Genomic DNA, 19498 nt, shown 5'->3' with positions numbered 1-19498 from the left:
CATGGGGGAACACAGGGCTTTTTATCGATTTTATGTAAGGCATTGGGATATCATGAATTTTCTACACCTGAAGGCAAGGGAAGTAGATGTGGAACTTCCCATACGAGAGAAGGAATGGCTGCAGACATTCTAAAATGCACTCTGTTCCCTTATTTCGCTTATGTTATTAGAGAATAGCTAAAAGGCTATATTGTAAGTATTTGCCACCCATTAGACTCACTAAAATTATGGGACAGGAGAGTGAACAGTGTTAGAGGGGTGTGTTTATACAGGAAAGTATGGAGTTGGAGACGAAGGCATAGCCAGACTTGGTATTTTGGATGGGCCCTTCCATGCGCACGTGCTCCCCCCCCCCCCCCCCCCAACCACACACCACAAATATCTTCCTGGAGATATTTTTTAAGAACATAAGAGGTTGGTTTTTTTTTTCACCTACTCCACATCGTCTCCCTCTCCTCTGCGGCAACCCGGCATCTGCTATCCTGTCTGAATTCTGTCCCTCCCTGATGTCGGTACAGGCGTCCTCAGTTCCTGCAGTGATTCATTCTTATTGCTTGCGCCGGCCCCACAGGCTTCCATCTGCCATGTCCCACTCTCGCTGACATCATTGCCTGTTTCCTGTCTGGTGGAACGTGGCAGATGAAAGCCTGCGGGGCCGGTGCAAGCAACAAGAATGAATTGCTACAGGCTCCGAGGACACCTGTACCGACACCTGGGAGGGAAGGGGTTCAGAGACTGGAGTGCAGATGCCGGGACGCTACGTAGGAGAGGGGGAGAGAGCAGTGTGGCACTGCAGCTGTGTGGGCCTGAGTCACGATTGGATGGGCTGGCACCCACCCAGGCCCACTTGTAGCTACGCCACTGGTTGAAGATACTCCTGGAACTGATGATTTTTCTTTTAAATGTGATGCCTGAGCATCTGAGTAAAGAGAAGAGGATCTTGGTGAGGATGTGGGGTCTCGCCACTAGACTGGTAATTGCAAAACACTGGAAAGACTCCCAGGGAGGCGTATAGTGGAAATTCTGGCACATATGGATTACATATGGGGTATAAGTTGGTCCATCAGTTCGCATTAATGTTCCCCCCCCCCCCCCCCCCCCTTCCCTGACTCTCATTTCCTCTTTTCTGTCCTGTCAGAATTATGGCATTCTTTTCTGATCAATCTCCTTGTTTTTAATATTGATTGTAGACTGCCTTGTTTTTAATTTAAAGAAAGTCAATATTTAACATTTTAATAAATCATAAGCCAAAACCACGTGTGGAAAATTCATGGTATCCTGATTCCCTAATGCCTTATATATAACTGTTGAAAGGCCCTGTATTTCCCCCATTTGTGCCATATATAAATTCAAAAGGGGGTTCTTTTACCCATCTCATCCTTCCCTTGGTTAATTCAGACCCTCTTAACATAATCAATTATTTGCAAATAATGAAAATATTCAGCATCTTGTAGTCCATAAATATCTTTAACCTCTTGAAATGACCTAAATTGCCCTTTCTCATCCACCTTTTCAACCCCCTATCCTGCCGTACCTGAAAAACAGCATATTCCAGCCCTGGGGGAAACTGTCCATTCTCACAGAGGGGAAGATAAAATATAACGTAATGGCCACCAAGCATGCTCCCTGCTACTTGCTTCCATGCCTTAAACATCACCCTGGTGAAGGGATTTACTGTATCGTGGATCTTTTTACTCCCTTGCTGCAACCATGCAACATCCCTCAGTGGGGTAGTCCCTTATCTAAACTGCTCTAAAATTACCCACTGCTTTTTGCTGGCAGGTATCCCTCTACTGTATTATTTCCCTAATTTGTGCTGCGAGGTAATAGTGACTTAGGGAGGATACCCCCCTCCCCAAGTCCACCTCCTCCTTGGGAAAACCTTCCAAGAGATTCGTGGTCATCTTCCATTCCAAATGAATTAAAAAACTCTTTTCTGCTACTTTCGCAAAATTGAGGAAAGTTCAATGAGCAACCCTATCAATAAATTTAACAATCTGTGCAAACTATTCATTTTACAAGTTGCCACATATCCAATCAGGAGAGGTTCAAAATCTGCCACCTTTATAGATCTTGATTAACGGACCCTTGAGTGTTCTATAATTTAGTAATCCCAGACTTTCCCAGTCCATGCTGACCTTGACACCCAAATACTGTACACAGAATTGAGTGAATTCCTTCAAAAAGGCAGAATAAATCCTAATAAATACTTAATATACTGAGAAACCCATCTGAAGGGAGAACTCTCCCTACGACTCTGTTCATATTGGGTTTCTAACCTAATGCACGCCTCAGACTTGCTCCAGTTAATTTTATACCCAGTTATTTCTATGCTCTAATCTTACAGTAAATTGGATAATTATGTTCACAAATGACTCAAGGAGATACATTGTCTGCAAACAATATGAGTTTATAGGCCGCCTCATCAACTTGAAACCTCCAAAATTTCTGATTCTCCTCTACCTTTACCACAAGTGGTTCAACAAGTGGTTCAATTGCTAAGGCAAACAGAAAGGATGACAGAGGGCACCCCTTCCGAGTGCCCTTCCCTAACTGGAATGGCTCTGTATATTCACCATTGATACTAATATGAGCCTGTGGTGACTTATACAAGATTCAGATCCGTTTAATAAAATTTTCCCCTACCTCTACCTTGTATAGTATCCCAAACAAAAACCCCCATTCAACCCTGTCAAATGCCTGTTCGGCATCTACTTACAGTAACATAGTCTGTATCGGGGACTGCTTCGCCTGCCATATTAAGTTCAAAAGTTTTCAAATATTATCGTTTGCTTGGTTCCCAGGTATAAAATTAGATTGATCTTCATGAATCAGCTTAGTAATTACAGTCTGGAGCCAATCAGCCAGGATTTTGGCAAATAGTTTTGCATCAAGATGGATAAAGAATACGGGGATGTAAGACTTAGTAACATAGTAGATGACAGCAGATAAAGACCTGAACTGTCCATCCATTCTGCCCAACAAGATAAACTCATTACATATGGTATGTGATACTTCATATGTATACCTGGTCTTGATTTGTCCTTGCCATTTTCATAGCATAGACCATAGAAATCTGCCTATCACTGTCCTAAAATTTCAGAAGTTAATGTCAAAGCCACTAAAAAACTCCACTCTAACCCATCTAAATCTATTCAGCCACAATCAGGGCACAGACCATAGAAGTCTGCCCAGCACTGGCCTTGTTCTCCAACTTCTGAAGCTGAATCTGTCCAACCATGATCAGAGCATAGACCGTAGAAGTTTGCCCAGTACTGGCTTTGCTTCCCAGTTACCAGTGTTGCTTCCTAATCTCCGCTAAGCTTCTTTGGATCCTTTCCTTCTAAACAGAATTCCTTTGTGTTTATCCCACCCATTTTTTAATTCCGTTACCGTTTTCATCTCCACCACCTCTCACAGGAGAGCATTCCAGGAATCTACCACCCTCTCTGTGAAAAAACACTTCCTGACATCATTCCTAAGTCTTCCCTCTTATCAACCTCAATTCAAATCCTCTAGTTCTAGTGCCTTCCCGTCTCTGGAAAAGGTTTGTTTGTGGATTAATACTATTCAAATATTTGAACATCTGTATCATATCACCCCTGTTTCTCCTTTCCTTCAGGGGGTATACATGTTCAGGTCAGTAAGTTTCTCCTCATACATCTTGCAATGCAAATCCCATACCATTTTCGTCACTTTTCTTTGAACCACTTTTACAGCCTTAGTAAGCTATGACCTCCAAAACTGAACATTATACTCCAAGTGGGGCCTCACCAACGATTTATAGAGCGGCATCAACACCTCATTGCTTCGCTAGCCTTCCCTGGGCACAACAAGGCTTCTTACCTGGGAAAGCGTTGTGCGTTTTGATGCATTTTCATGCAATTTGGAACAGTTTTCTATGAAAAACAGAGGCTTTTCAATGAGGCATTACTGAACAAGGTTTGCTGTATTATGTGAAGAGACATTCCACGTGTAAATTGGACTATTATGTTCATATAGTGTTTTCTTGTTCAGATTGATGAAAATCTAACTGTTTTTGGTATATATATATACAAGGTTTGAATGCTGCTGTGTGAGTGGATGTGAGTTTCAAAGTATTAGTCTGGTGTATTGTTGGACACATGATGCTTAATTAATTACATGTATACAGTTATCTTGGAGTACTTTGAGTGATTTAATTTATTATTAAATTTTAATTGCCAGACCCTTGACCATTCTTCTAACATTTAGAGATCCCTTCTCATGGTTTCTACTTCCACCAAGGTATCCACTCTATTGGCTATCTTCGTGTCATCTGCAGAAAAGGCAAACGTTTCCTTCTAATCCTTCAGCAATGTCTCTCACAAAAACAGAATCGACCCCAGCACCAACCCCTGAGGCACTCCACTACTCAACTTCCTTTCCTCCGAGTGGACTCCATTTACCACCACCTTTTGCCGCCTGTCGGTCAAGCAGTTTCCTATCCAGTTCACCACTCTGGATCCTAATTTCAGTCCTCTCAGCTTATTCATGAGTCATCTGTGAGGGACTGTATCAAAGACTTTGCTGAAATCCAAGTAGATTATATGTAGCACATGCCCTTCATCCATGCCCTTTGGTCACCCAGTCGAAGAAGTCAATAAGATTTGTTTGGCAGGATTTTCCTTTGGTAAAGCCATGTTGCCTCGGATCCTGTAAACCATTGGCTTCTAGAATGTTAACTATCCTTTCCGTCAGCAGCAACTCCATTATTTTTCCTATCACCAACATGAGGCTTACTGGCCTGTAGTATCCCACTTCTTCCCTGTTTCCGCTTTTGTGAAGAGGGACTACATCAGCTTGTCTCCAGTTCTGGAAGAGTATGGCTCTTAAGGACTATGCTTTCTTGATATGAAGGTCCCTCTTGAATGAGTAACAGTTCAGATAATGCATGAGGTATAGGGTTCCCAGATAGTCCTTCAGCTTGGACTGTTTCCCCCAACAGAGAAAGCATGGGAAATTCTGAACATTTGCGAGCAGAGCGTGTGGCTCCAGTGTCAAATCAGCAGCCGGGTTGATTGTCCATTGACTGTAGTGTTAAACGAGCAGTCATTATCAAGGGGTATGAGAGGATAGAGGGTCTCAAGTGATGGTTAAGCCTTCTTGGGTTCTTCAGTACTGGAGTTCCCCATATGTAGTCAGTCACTAGGTGGGACATCATGGATATACAGGGATTGTTCAGCTCCAGAATCAAGGGGTTCTCGTGGAGGCTTTTCAGGACATGAAGCTTTCCAGTGTCCCACTTGGCCACATATAAAACATGGGCCTTTCGGTAGGCCATTGTTATTTCCAGACCCTTGGTCTCTTCCTGTACCTTTTCCCCGGTTATTCAAGCTCTGTAAAGATCGCAATTTCAAATTTAACAATTGTTCTTGTTTCTTATCTAATTTGGAGCCTTTCTTTGCTTCCTGAGCAAATATTTTGCAATGACAGTGTTTAGCTACTTCAACAAGTCTCAGGTGTTTCTGTGCTCCATCCAACATGAATGTTTTTGAGCAATAACTGTACTGGGGACAGAAGCCCATTTACAAATGAAGCACTGACACCTGGAACAGCATTCTCTAAAGCATTGTCTATTCCAGAATATTTCTTAAACTAATTTGTCAGTCGGCCCCAATATTGAGAGGGATCTTCCCCAGGTTTCTGTTGACATGCATTTATTCTACTCCAGTTAGCCTTGGTTTTGTATAATTCTGTAACTTTAGTCACTATTTCATTACATTTATCTTTAAAATCCTTGAAGCTGTCATCCACCGAATAAGTAATATTTGGATCCTCTGTGTACCGGTATCAGGAAGTAGAGCTCTCAGGAGACGATTGACATCAGTGTAAGTGGGATTATAACCATCAAACACACTAAGTAGTCACTTTTCTGGATCTTCCTCAATATCAGGAAAATCTTTGGCTATGGCTCTGATCTCAGAGACATTGCAAGGCACTGGGACTCTCACTAATTTATCTTGTTCCCCAGGCAGCAATCTGATGAATAACACTAAGCAGGGACGTAGCTAGGTGGGGCCACAGGGGCATGGGCCCCCGCAGATTTAGCCCTGGCCCTTCTGCTTTCACCCCCTCCCGAAGCCGCCAACCCTCCCCTGTCGCCGCCACCAGGTACCTTTGCGGACGGGGTCCCCAACCCCCGCCAGCTGAAGTCAGGACTCACAGAAACAGAATCCAGATCAGCGAATGCACCAGACTTGGAGACCGGTGTTGAAGGGGACTTTGGCTGGCGGGGGTTGGGGAACCCCGCCTACAAAGGTACCTGGTGGTGGTGGGGGAGGATTGGTGGCGGCGGAAGGGGGGGTTGAAAGGGATGGGGGGAGGGGTGGCGGCGCCGGGGGGGGGGTCAAAAGTGGCAGGGGGGTCGGCGACGCTGGGGGGCTAAAATGTGCCCCCTCACCTCGGGCTCTGGACCCCCCTCCCGCCGAAGTCTGGCTACACCCCTGACACTAAGTAAGACTGAATTAATTCAAATCCTAATGGATAAGCTGTAACCCTCTCTGTCTCAGATTCCTGATGTGGCTTACTAGTAGCTTCTCTGTTCCTAGACATGTTTTGATGAAAAGCACATAATTCAGGATGACTATTTTTAAAAATCTTTTTCTGATTTCTCATAAGTGTCAACACGTTTACAAATCAGCCCATGTCAGCAACTCTTTAAGTAAACCCTTTACTTCTGTGTCATGAATTTCTTTAGCTTTTCCATATACTTCTTGCAACTCATTAAGAGACAAATCGTTATACATTCTTTCTAACTCTGCTCCAGCCTGTACAGATTCAGGCTGAGCCCACCGTATTAAATGTTGCATCATATTGTCTCTTGCCACACCGTCAGATTTACCTCCTGTATATGAAAAAGCAGGTGATTTTTTTTCTGTGGTGTTCCTGAACCAGATGGAAACACATCAGGATTTTTACCACTAATTCCCCTTCTGCATGACAGAAAAAGATCTGCTGTATCTTTCTGTGTTATTCTCTGCATGATAATCAGGAGGTGGGGCATTGGGCTGAAGTACCGGATACAAAGAGGCACATCTTTTTTCAAAATAATCAGCTTTATTTTTAATCTCAGCTATTTTTTGGCTCCATTTCACCTTTGATTTGATCACCCTTTTTTCTCCATGGTATTTTTCAAACCTGACAGAGCATGTGCTTTATCACGTTTCAAACATTCTTCATACCATTTAAAATACTGGGTTCACTGGTCTAAGGCTATTTTCTTTTGTTCCAAAATGTCTCTTAAATTAGTCAATACAGAGCAAAATTATTTCTTGTATAACAATGCCTTTTTTCCACATAATTTCAAGAAGCAATTCCATAATGTATTTTCATATAAGCTGCTGGTCCTGAAAACAAAGTCTCAGATTTACTTTTTTGATTTCCCATAATTAATGTGCTGAGAGGAAAATCTTATGCCACAAAGTCTTTGTGATTCAGGGAAAGGACTGATAAGAGTAAGTCAGTCACAGCCTTCTTTACCATCAAATGAGAATGATTTTTTCTTCAATTTCTTTAAGCTCAAATTAACTATTTCTTTACCATATTCCACACATGCGAAGAGGGCGATCCCTGTTGTCCAGCCTGATGCAGTAATCTTGCATGCAGAAGCAGCCTGCTATACACCCATGAATTGGCACTAAAAGGCCACTTGCTAAAGAAGCAAGAATTCAAGGACCAAGGGACAAGTAACAGACCTAAAACCAGGTTGCTGTGTAATCCAGGGAAAAGGAGAGAGAACCATTCTTTTCTCCTCCTGCCAGCTATGGTTAGAATTTGCAGGATACCTGGGTGTTACAGCAGCTACTCTGAATGAATCCTAACATCTAATAACATCTTCACTGCAGAGCTACTGTGTCTGTCACCTAGATACCATGGAGCCTGTGCATCTATGTAAACTTTGATAATAGCTAACATCTGCTTAAGTATACCAGCTCTTGAACTGTGAAAGCCAAACCCAGCCCTCACCTAACTGGTGGGTAGGTCTGAGGAAAGAGGAGTATAAGGAAAATATGTAGGTGTTTTGTATTATTAGAGGAGAGGAGAATATCTACTTTATATAGTTTTCCATTTGTTTTGAAATATTGGAAGCTGTACCCTCATCAGCTGGAGGACAGTAAAGCTGGTTTCTGCAAAAGAACTGGTGTGGTCTCCATCATTGTGTGAAATCTAATGCAGAGCTTGCTCAACCTCCCAGGTAGATCTAGTCCTGCTGCTGGTCCCAACCAATAAATAGTATTCATCCCTTTTGTCCAGCTATCCCGGGCATAGGCTAGGCAGCTGCCTAGACCACTGTAAGCAGGGGGTTACACTAGATCAGAAATATGTTCAGTGGTGCCTAGAAAGAGTTGTCCCTTCTCACTCTCTGGCTCTGGTGTATGTTTTTTTTTTACATACATGTTTATTTTTATATTGTGTTATTGCCTTTATTGTATATTGCTTCAAATGTCCTTTTTAATCAGCTAGGTAGTATAGAAATGGAATAAATCAATGAAACATTCTAAAGATGAAAGTGGTTTATTCCATTACTATACTTTTCAATTACACTGTCATGCAGAAAGCAAAACATCCAAAAATTGTGGTACTATACAGCCAAGGCAAAAAATTATAGTGTTTCAACTGTTGCTATCATCATAGTTGTTTGAATCTGTGATTTTAACCTGGCAATTTTATGATGCCCTATTGTAACCTCATCAGCTTGACATAGTATAACATTGATCTGTAGGGACTTAGCATCATCATACTTTTGTCCCCAGACAAGCAATTCCTCAAATGATCATGCTTTGAAAAGCTTAAGATTTAGTGCCATCTTGTTTATTTAGCAATTACATTTTTGAGTTGTCTCCCAAACTCAGGCTGTTCTTCTTATATGCTGGGGATCCAGGTCTGTGTCCCTATATTTTGAGGTCATCGAGTGTGCCATGGAGGTGGTACACTTAGACACCAAGAAGATGAGGAAACATGAAAAAAAGAAAGTGAGTGCTGTTGGTCTTCTCTCTTTCTGCCAGTAAGCTCTACTGACAATGCGTCAGAGAAGGCATCCCTCTAGCTCTCAGGACAAGGGCTTTTGGAGCCAGCGGGAGATGCTGCCAGGGAGAGAGGCAAAAAGCAAAATAACAAAAATTCAAAGGTGTATTTTGATGTGGCAAATAAGCTTGTAGGTGAGTGTTACTTTCAAACCTAATTTGTGAGCCTAAAGGTAAGGTATGCCTCTATCATTGTAATAGTCTTATCTTCTACTGTTTTATCAAAATGTGTTTTTGTTTTGGTGTTTTTTGCTGCAGGTGGCAATGCAGATAATGTGTTATCTCAGTTTGCAGCCCAAAGGAAAAAGGCAGCAAGTTTATCTGAATCAAAACCCAGTCAACCTTACAGTTCTGGGCTCATGTCATCAGGATCCATTCTTCAGCCACAGGAGAATCAGATTGTTGTCAACGGGCACGTAACCAAGGTCATATATACAGCTGACAGTTTACTTATTACTAATATTGGAGTCAGTATTCAGAGCCAGTTATGTGTTTGCTGGCAGTCAGAAATTGCATAATTGTTTTATCTGTGGATAACAAATATGTGGATAATGCTGGGCCATTTAAATCTCTTTCACAGCCAGATTATTATCCATATATTTGTGAACCAAAAAATTATTTGTTTGGCAGATGTATTCAGCTGCTAAAAGGGTAATTCTATAAACTGCGCACTAACATTTCCATGCATGTTATGCGCATAAATGTTTAGAATATTAGCATATATACGCGTATGTGTACAAGTGCGTGTGCATATGCCAGATTCTGCTTAAGGAGAATTCTGTAAATACCTGCCTATCATGGAAAACAAACCAGCAGATCGGTATAATATCTAAAAAAAACTTTATTGACGATACCGTATGTAAGATAATTGCCTGACACAGGTCGTGTTTCGCCCAACAATAGGGCTGCATCAGGGGCTACAATACAACAAGAATATCAAATTATAAAACGTAAACAATCATAGAAAATATATATAAAAAAATATATATATGTCTCTCTAAAATATATAACACATCAATATGAATAATAGTGTACATTTAAAACAGACATGAATTGTAAACATTGAGAGTCTTTTTTGATTCAAAAATAATATAAATATTGCAAAATATGTTAAAATAAACATATAGAATCCCATTCAACATTAAAATAAATGTAGATATACATAAAATATATAAATATGTCAAAAACACTGCATTATAAATTAAGAATTAAAAAATATAAAATTACAAGTTAAGAACATATATATATATATATATTGCAAAATACCAGCAAAACAAGATACTGAAAATTAAAAGTCAAAAATATATATATTGCAAAATGCCAGCAAAGAAAGGGCACAGACGCCAAACATAAAAATATATAGTTCATAAAATGAGTTATAAAACCATTAGGCAACATAGAATCGAAGGCACATGCATGTAACTTACAAAATACTGTAAGCTACATGTGTCACTGCCACATTTAGGTGCTCACGCTTATACAAGCTCTATGGCTGTAGGAGGTGCCTAGATTTTAGGAGCACCAGTACCAGGTTACACTTCTATTTTATAATGGAACTTAGCTACCTTGGTATTGTTATAAATAGGCTCCAAATGTAACTCCCAAATTAAAAATTAATATGTTTAGTTTATGCCTGCACTTGTTTTAAATCGGTGACTGCACTAGCTGAATATTGAGCTAGTTGTGCTTTAAGATACTATGAAACAGAATGAAGTGTGTTAAAACAAAACATTTCTTCATAATGAGAATAATTTGCAAAACTTTTTACAAGGCTGAAAATTTTGCCCGTTTCTCCAGAGTGAGTCAGTGTAGGAATAAGATTACTGTAGGCTGGTGGGAAGAAAGTGCGTGCACAAGGATTTCATACACAGGTGTGCTTTGCACCTGCTTCAAACTTGTTGCAGACTACATGGGTAAAAAATACATTCATCTGCTGTCCCAAATTTTCAAAGGGAGTTTCCTTAACTGATTTTAACTTAAATTATCAGTTGATATTATCCCAGGAAGTCACAATGTAGTTAGAGCAGTGTGCATATGATCTTATTCTGTACCTTATTTGATATGCGGTTCTTATATTTTTGACAGCACCAGATTTCCCGAGCACACAAAATATGTTTGAAATCTTGAATATATTTCAGTGCAAAAGGGTTCTGTTATCTATTTAGCACTATTTTCTTTCTTTATAAACTGACATGTTTTAAACTTGGGAGTTAGGACTTGTGTGTAAAACTCATTTTTCTCAGTTGGAAATCTTTTTTTGCTGTGGCCTTTTTGGTTTTTGTGTTGAAGATAAGAGTAAGGTTTAATTATGTTGTGCTGTTAAACCCACAACACAACAGGGCAAAACGTTAATGTGAAGGGGAAATTGATATAAATACAAAAAACCCTCAAATCAAAATGAACAGAACCTCACCCCCCCCCCCCCCCCCCCAAATACACTGTCCATATCCTATTTCTTTCATGCTAAACTGTTTGTGATCTTCACCAGGTCACTTTGGAGCTGATTAAATAACACATGGTAACTTGTAGCAACCATTAACGGAGGTTAATGTATATTATCAGTAAATAGGTTGCATTTGAAATGATGAGGCCTATGACAAATAATATGTTTACTTGTTAGTGTGTATCACAAGTTACTGTGGGTTATTTTATTTATTTATTAGGATTTGTTTACCACCTTTTTGAAAGGATTCACTCAAGGCGGTGTACAGTAAGAATAAATCAGACATAAGCAATAGACGATTACAGCAGTAATTAGTGAATCAGCCTCTTTATTTCCCATTGCCACAGGTCTCCTCTTAGATCAGTGATTATTAACCTTACTGTGACCATGACACCATTAGCAAGGCCACAAAAGACATGTGTGCTCTGGCTTTGGCCACTAGTTGGAAGATGTTGGCATGCTGGTGCAGTAGACGTTACAGTGCAGAATGTTAGCATGGTTATTTTTCAAATGTGGAAAATAGTCTGCCATAGTACCATGGCATAGTGCAGATAGGAGGGATGACTTGCTGGCCAGAATTTACTCAGATGGCATGAGTGCCAGGGTTGCCAACCCCTGTAATATGTTAAGAAAGAGGAAAAACTTCAAAGAAAACAATGGAGTGTTGAAAAATAAAGCAAGCTGATTTCCGTAAGAACAACATTACTGTCCTGTGTAGCCCTACTTTCCGGCAAACCCACTATAACAGGCATTTGGCTTATTTTTCAGAGTAATTTCTATTCTTATCGTCCCATCAGACCACTACAAACACTTGGGTTTGTGCTGTCCTGCCAACAGATGGAGACTACTGATGTCATCACTTAAAAACCCTATGCAACCTCCTGGCCAGTTAGTATTTCTTAGTCTCCAGCAGGTGGTTGGTTCCTTGTGCAACTTCTTGTGATCTGGTAGTACTTTATTTTCATTTCCATGATCATTTGTATTACAATAAAAAAAAAAAAAAAATTTTAGGGGTGAAACATGTGGAGGGAATTCAAGTCCTTTCCCCTCCCTCTTCTTGACCAACCTTTTTCTTACAGGGTTAAGTTTTTCTTGTACCTCAGACCTTTCCCTTGGTGTGAAAATTTGAGTGCCTATATTTAATTGCTGCTCATCAGACAGTTTGACTAGCAGTTGTCTGTGTCAGTTCTTGTTTGGTCTTTATTTACCCATTGGTTTACCTAGGGGGGAGGGGAAGGCTGCTCTAGAAAGGCTTTTGACTCCGTTGGTCAGACTATCCTTTGTGCAGAGTTGTTGGTATGTTTTCAATATGACAGCACTGCAGGATAAAAACAACTGCTGTTTTGTTTGTGGGGTATGGAGGTCGGCTACTACGGTGATGGGAAAATGCCCACAATGTGAGAAGAAAGCTGCAGTTTCCTTTTTTCTCAATGCAAAGGACTGTTCGATGAGCAGTGCTGTGGTTCCTCCGGCCAAGCACAGCCAGCAGTTATTGGAGGTAATTCCTCTGTAGGTCAGCTGAAGTTCCTTTCCATCCTGGGTGTGCAGTTGCCATTACAGAATATTAGCATAAGTCCGCATTTAAGTGCTTACCCCAGCTAAATAATCGCACGTAAATGTAGGCTGTTAGATATGTAAATGCTAGTATTTTGTAACATTTATATGTAAGTGCTAGGTATGCCCCTGACTTGCCCATGCCCCCCCACCACCACCGGTCCGTGCTCCCCTTGCCAATTGTGTATTATGGATTTTGCATGTGCAATTTCAAAATCCTAGGTATGCATATAAATGCTAATTAGGGCCAATTAGCACCAGTTATAGCCAATAATTAACACCAATTAGTACCTAAATATCAAGTTATGCTCAACTGACACTGTTCGATAACACGCGTGCAACTTTGTGTACTAAGCGTAAAATTGTTTGCGCAAGTTTATAGGATTAGGGGGACTGTGACTGAGGTGGCAGCAGACCCTGTTTTAGTGAGAACCACTGCAGTGTTTGCAGCACCCGCAGCAATTACTCAGTTGTCTCCCACCCTACTGGCAGCAATAGATCCTTCACTTGCAGGGTAGGTTGCAGGACTTAGGTTTTCCTCAAAATTATTCTCTTGTTGCACAGAGCCTTTGGTTTGTCAGAGATTTACCCTTACCTAATGTCCTTCCTGCTTCTCCTAATGTAGCTGTTAGGCAGCCGAAGTTGGAAAGGATAGAAGATTGGGATGATATGCTTTCTGTAGTCTCTGGAGTGCAGGAAGGGCTAGCTTTAAATTTGAGGCTAGAGGAAGACATCCTCTCTGAGGGGGTTGAAGTTCCTCTAGGAGAAAATCCATGGACCATATTTTTGGTAAAGAGGATTATGCTAATTTAATTTCTCAGGTTTTGTTCACTCTTTTCAGTGGAGAACCCCAGTTCTAGTTCTGGTTCCCAGGACCCCCTTTTGGTTGGTATCAGAAAGCTTTCAAAGACTTAAGGTGATAGATGATATCATTATTGTGTTGAATGCTTTATGGCTAGACTTTACCTGGTAGTGTCTCAGCAATCTCACAGATTGTTAAGATAGATGAGGTGGCTTCAGCTATGACAATGAAGACTACGATCCTGGTTGATGGGGTGCGGTGTTGAAAGATCCCCAATGACTGCAGGATGAAGTTTGTTTTGTAACAAACGTTTGAAGTCTCTGCAATAGTCATTCAGGCAGCAGTGTGTGGAGATTATGTAGTTCAGGCATGTTTTAGGTGACTAGAGCAATTGGTGGAAAAAGTTATGTAGTTGTCAGTGAAGTATGATCCATGCTCCACCTTTTTAGATTTGGACATGACCTATTTGGCTGATGCTTTATATGATTTAATTAGAGCTTTGGCAATAATATGGCTTTCCTTGTAACAGTGTTGTCTGTGGCTCAGAAATTGGTCTGTAGATGTTACCTCTAAATCGTGCCTCAGTAAATTACATCTGCGAAGGAGGTTTGATTTTCAGTGAGGATTTAGAAAAATTGGTTAAAAGTCTTTTTGAGTCCAAGGTTCCTAGGCTTCTGGAAGATCACCCCAAACCTTTTAGAGTTTCTTTTTTTTTTTCTAGAGGACACTTTAGGGAGTCCAGGAGATAAGACAGGGAAGAGTGAGTGCTTATCAACACAGATTTCCTTTCAGAGGTCCAATAGCCAAGAGAGTAGATACCCTGGAAAGAGTAGAAACGATGAGAAGGGATCTCCGAAAGTTAGAAGAATGGTCGAGGGTCTGGCAGTTAAAATTTAATGTATAGTACGTTCTCCACTGGGGTGTCTATATTGGTCAGGTTTTCGGTATTATAAACTAAATACTCAGTTTAAACCCCCAAACTTCTATTCAAACATTCAGAAAATCAAAATATAAATCTTATACACTTGCTTAATTTGTATTTTGATTTTCTGAATGTTTGAATAAAAGTTTGGGGGTTTAAACTGAGTATTTAGTCAAAATTTAATGCCAAGAAGTGCATAGTGATGCATTTGGGGTGTAGAAACCCAAAAGAGAGATACCGAATAGGAGGGGAGAGATAATTAAGCTCGACTCAGGAGAGAGACCTTGGGGTGTTGGTGTCGGAGGATATGAGAGTGAAGAAACAGTGTGACAAGGCAACGGCCGTGGCTAGAAGGATGCTAGGCTACATAGAGAGGGGTATAACCAGCAGAAGAAAGGAGGTGTTGATGCTCCTCTACAAGTCATTGGTGAGGCCCCACTTGGAGTATTGTGTTCAGTTTTGTAGGCCGTATCTGGCTAAAGATGTAAAAAGACTGGAAGCAGTGCAAAGAAAAGCTACGAAAATGGTATGGGATTTGCAGGGGGGGGGCAGACTCGGGAGTAATGTCAGGAAGTATTTTTTCACGGTCAGGGTGGTGGATACATGGAATGCCCTCCCGCGGGAGGTGATGGAGATAAAAACGGTAATGGCATTCAAACATGCGTGAGATAAACACAAATGAATCCTGTTTAGAAGGGATGGATCTATGGAATCTTAGCAGACATTGGGTGGCGACACTGGTATTTGGAGAATAAAACCGGTGCAGGGCGGACTTGTACGGTCTGTGCCCTGAGAAAGGCAGGGACAAATCAAACTCGGATATACATATAAAGTATTACATACCATGTAAAACGAGTTTATCTTGGTGGGCAGACTGGATGGACTGTTCAGGTCTTTATCTGCTGTCATTTACTATGTTACTATGTAGCCATAGAGGAGATTGAGATTTTTCCGCAAGAACATCAATGAAGGTTTGTGGGCCTGCTGTCTGTTGCCTTTGGTAGGAAGTCAGCTAAAGTTATTTTAGGAGAGGTGGACCCAGATAACTACAGATCTTTGGGTTCTAGAAGTTATTCAGAATAGTTATGCGCTGGAGTTTGCTCAGCCTCTCCCTGAGATTTTTCTGGAATTGCCCTGTTGTTCTTTCCTTAAAGTAGCAACAGTCCAACAGATCTTATTCAGGTTACTTCATTTAGAAGCGGTGGTTCCAGTTCTGCCTCCAGAAGAGGAAAAAGGATGGTGATCAATTAATTTTGTTGTTCCAAATAGTGAAGGTACCTTCTGTCTTATTCTCAATCTCAAAGCAGTCAACAAATTTCTCAAGGTTCCAAGTTTTCACATGGAAATTTTAAGATTGGTGATAGTGGTGGAGCAGCAAGGAGTGTGTCTTACTTCATTAGGTTTAACAGAAAGAAGTCTCACCAGCATTACCTGAATTTTGCGATCTTAAGATAGCATTTCCACTTTTGTGCTCTGTCTTTCAGACTGGACATGGCACTGCTTACGTTTATAAAGATGATGGTGTTGATGGTAGCCGCTTTACACAAAGAAGGAATTTTGGTCCACCCTTAAATGACTGGCTAATAAGAGCAAAGTCATTCCAGAAAACTGAAACAGGCACACAGTGAGTGGAGCATTTCTTAGGATATTTGGGAGCAAAGTTAGACACTCTCCAAGGCAAAGTGTTACCTTCTGCGTTGAGAAGAGAATAACTACAATTTCAGATAAGAAATCTTTTCACATAGAAAGACAGAAAAATGTAGGCAGATAAGAACCATATGGCCTATCCAATCTACCTATCCATGACATCTATTCTCCCTATCACTCCCTTGGTGATCATGAGTACATAAGTATTGCGATACTGGGACAGACTGAAGGTCCATCAAGCCCCGCATCCTGTTTACAACAAGTACCTGGCAAGATCCTAAAACAGTACAATACATTTTATGCTGCTTATCTTTGAAATAACAGTGGATTTTCCTCAAGTCCATTTTAATAATGGCTTATGGACTTTTCTTTTAGGAAGCTATCCAAACCTTTTTAAAACCCCACTAAGCAAACTGCTTTTACTACATTCTCTGGGAACAAATTCTAGAGTTTAATTGCACATTGAGTGAAGAAATATTTTCTCAAATTCGTTTTAAATGTACTACTTTTTAGCTTCATTGTGTGCCCCCTAGTCCTGGTATTTTTGGAAAGAGTAAACAAGTGATTCACCTCTACCCATTCTAATCCATTCATTATTTTAAAAACCTCTAACATGTCTCCCCTCAGTCTTTTCTCCAAGCTGAAGAGTGCTAGCCACTTTAGGCTTTCCTCATAGGGAAGTTGTTCTATCCCCTTCATCATTTTTGTTCTGTACCTTTTCTAATTCCACTGTATCTTTTTTGTATGCATTGACCAGAATTGCACACAATATTTGAGATGTGGTCACATCATGGAGCAATACAAAGGCATTATAACATCCTCATTTTTGTTTTCCATTCCTTTCCTAATATTACCTAACATTGTATTTGCTTTTTTAGCTGCCTGCGCACACTGAGCAGAGGGTTTCAACGTATCATCAACGATGACACCTAGATCCCTTTCCTGGTTGGCAACTCCTAATGTGGAACCTTACATTGCATAGCTATAGTTCTGGTTCCTCTTTCCCACATGCATCACTTTGCACTTGCTCACATTAAACGTCATCTGCCATTTGGATGCCCAGTTTCCCAGTCTCGTAAGGTCCTCTTGTTATTTTTCACAATCCTCTTGTGATTTAACAACTTTGAATAACTTTGTGTTGTCAGAAAATGTAATTATCTCATTAGTTACTCCCATCTCTAGATCATTTATAAATATGTAAAAAAGCAGCGGTCCCCCTGGGCAACCCCACTATCTACCCTTATTGCATTGAGAATACTGACCATTTAACCCTATTCTATCTTTTAACCAGTTTTTAATCCACAATAGAACACAACCCCCTATCCAATGACTCTTCCTTTTCCTCTGGAGTCTTTCATAAGGTACTTTGTCAATGCCTTTTGTAAATCCAGATACACAATATCAACTGGCTCACTTTTATCCACATGTTTGTTCACCCTTTCAAAGAGATGTAATAGATTGGTGAATCAAGATTTCCCTTCATTAAATCCATGTTGGCTTTGTCTCATTATTTCATGCCTTTGAATATGCTTTGTAATTTTGTTCTTTATAATAGTCTGTACCATTTTGCCCGTTACCGATGTCAGGCTCACCAGTCTATAATTTCCCAGATCTCCTCTGGAATCTTTTTTTAAAAATTGGCATTACATTGGCCCCCCTCCAATCTTCCAGTACCATGCTTGATTTTAAAGATAAATTACATATTATTAACAATAGTTCTCAAGTTCATTTTTCAATTCTATCAGTACTCTAGGATGAATACCATCCGGTCCAGGCAATTTGCTACTCTTGCAAATTGCACCATTACATCCTCCAGGTGTATAGAGATTTCATTCAGTTTCTCTGACTCGTCAGCTTTGAATACCATTTCTGGCACTGGTATCTCTCACAAATCTTCCTCGGTGAAGACTGAAGCAAAGAATTCATTTAATCTTTCCGCTATGGCTTTGTCTTCCCTGAGTGCCCCTTTTACTCCTCGGTCATCTAGCAGTCCAACTGATTCTTTTGCCAGCTTCTTGCTTTTAATATGCATAAAAAATCTTTTACTATGTGTTTTTTGCCTCTAGTGCAATCTTTTTTTCAAAGTCCTTCTTTGCCTTCCTTATCAGTGCTTTGCTTTTGACCTGCCATTCCTTATGCTGTTTCTTATTATTTTTAATCAGATCCTTCTATTTTCTGAAGGATTTTCTTTTAGCTTTAATAGCTTCCTTCACCTCACTTTTTAACCATGCCGGCTTATTTGGTCTTCCTTCCTCCTTTTTTAATACACGGAATTTATTTGGCCTGGTCTTAAAGGATAGTATTTTTGAACAGCATCAACGCCTGATGTAAATTTTTGACCTTTGCAGCTGCTCCTGTACGTTTTTTTTTTTCTTTTTATCATTCTTCTAATTTTATCATAGTCTCCTTTTTTAAAGTTAAATGCTAACGTATTAGATTTCCTGTGTATACTTACACCAAAGCCGATATCAAATCTGATCATATTATGATCATTGTTACCAAGTGGCCCCAGCACCATTACCTCCTGCACCAGATCAAACACTAAGTACTAGGTCTAGAATTTTTCCTTCTCTCGTTGGCTCCTGTACCAGCTGCTCCATAAAGCAGTCCTTGATTTTGTCAAGGAATTTCACCTCCCTAGCATGCCCTGATGTTACATTTACCCAGTCAATAACGGGGTAATTGAAATCACCTATTATTGTGTTGCCCAGTTTGTTAGCCTCCCTAATTTCTGATAACATTTCTTCATCCTGGCCAGGTGTACAGTAGTATACTCCTATCACTATCCTTTTCAATCCATAAGTATTCCAAGATGTGTTTTGTTTCCTGCAGAATTTTCAGTCTATTTGATTCACGGCTGTCCTTAACATACAATGCTACCCCTCCACCAATTCAGTCCATCCTATCACTGTGATATAATTTGTACCCTGGTATGACAGTGTCCCACTGGTTATCCTCCTTCCACCAGGTGTCAGAGATGCCTATTATATCTAATTTTTCATTTAGTGCAATGTATTCTAAATCTCCCATCTTATTACTTGCTGACCAAGTGGTCTTCTCTGCCTTTGTTACATGGCCATGGCCAT

General features: G+C 40.4%; 1 protein-coding gene across 1 annotated transcript in view; it reads left to right on the top strand.

The window, feature by feature from the left end:
- ANKS6 (ankyrin repeat and sterile alpha motif domain containing 6) overlaps positions 1-19498 on the top strand; it is a 204779-nt gene that overhangs the window by 143854 nt on the left and 41427 nt on the right. The window contains exon 11 of the mRNA XM_030205050.1: positions 9303-9469. Coding sequence (XP_030060910.1) covers positions 9303-9469 — 167 coding nt within the window. The remainder of the gene's footprint in view (positions 1-9302; positions 9470-19498) is intronic.

Source organism: Microcaecilia unicolor, chromosome 1, assembly GCF_901765095.1.
Source record: "Microcaecilia unicolor chromosome 1, aMicUni1.1, whole genome shotgun sequence".
NCBI lineage: Eukaryota > Metazoa > Chordata > Amphibia > Gymnophiona > Siphonopidae > Microcaecilia > Microcaecilia unicolor.
This window is presented reverse-complemented; position numbering and strand designations above follow the sequence as displayed.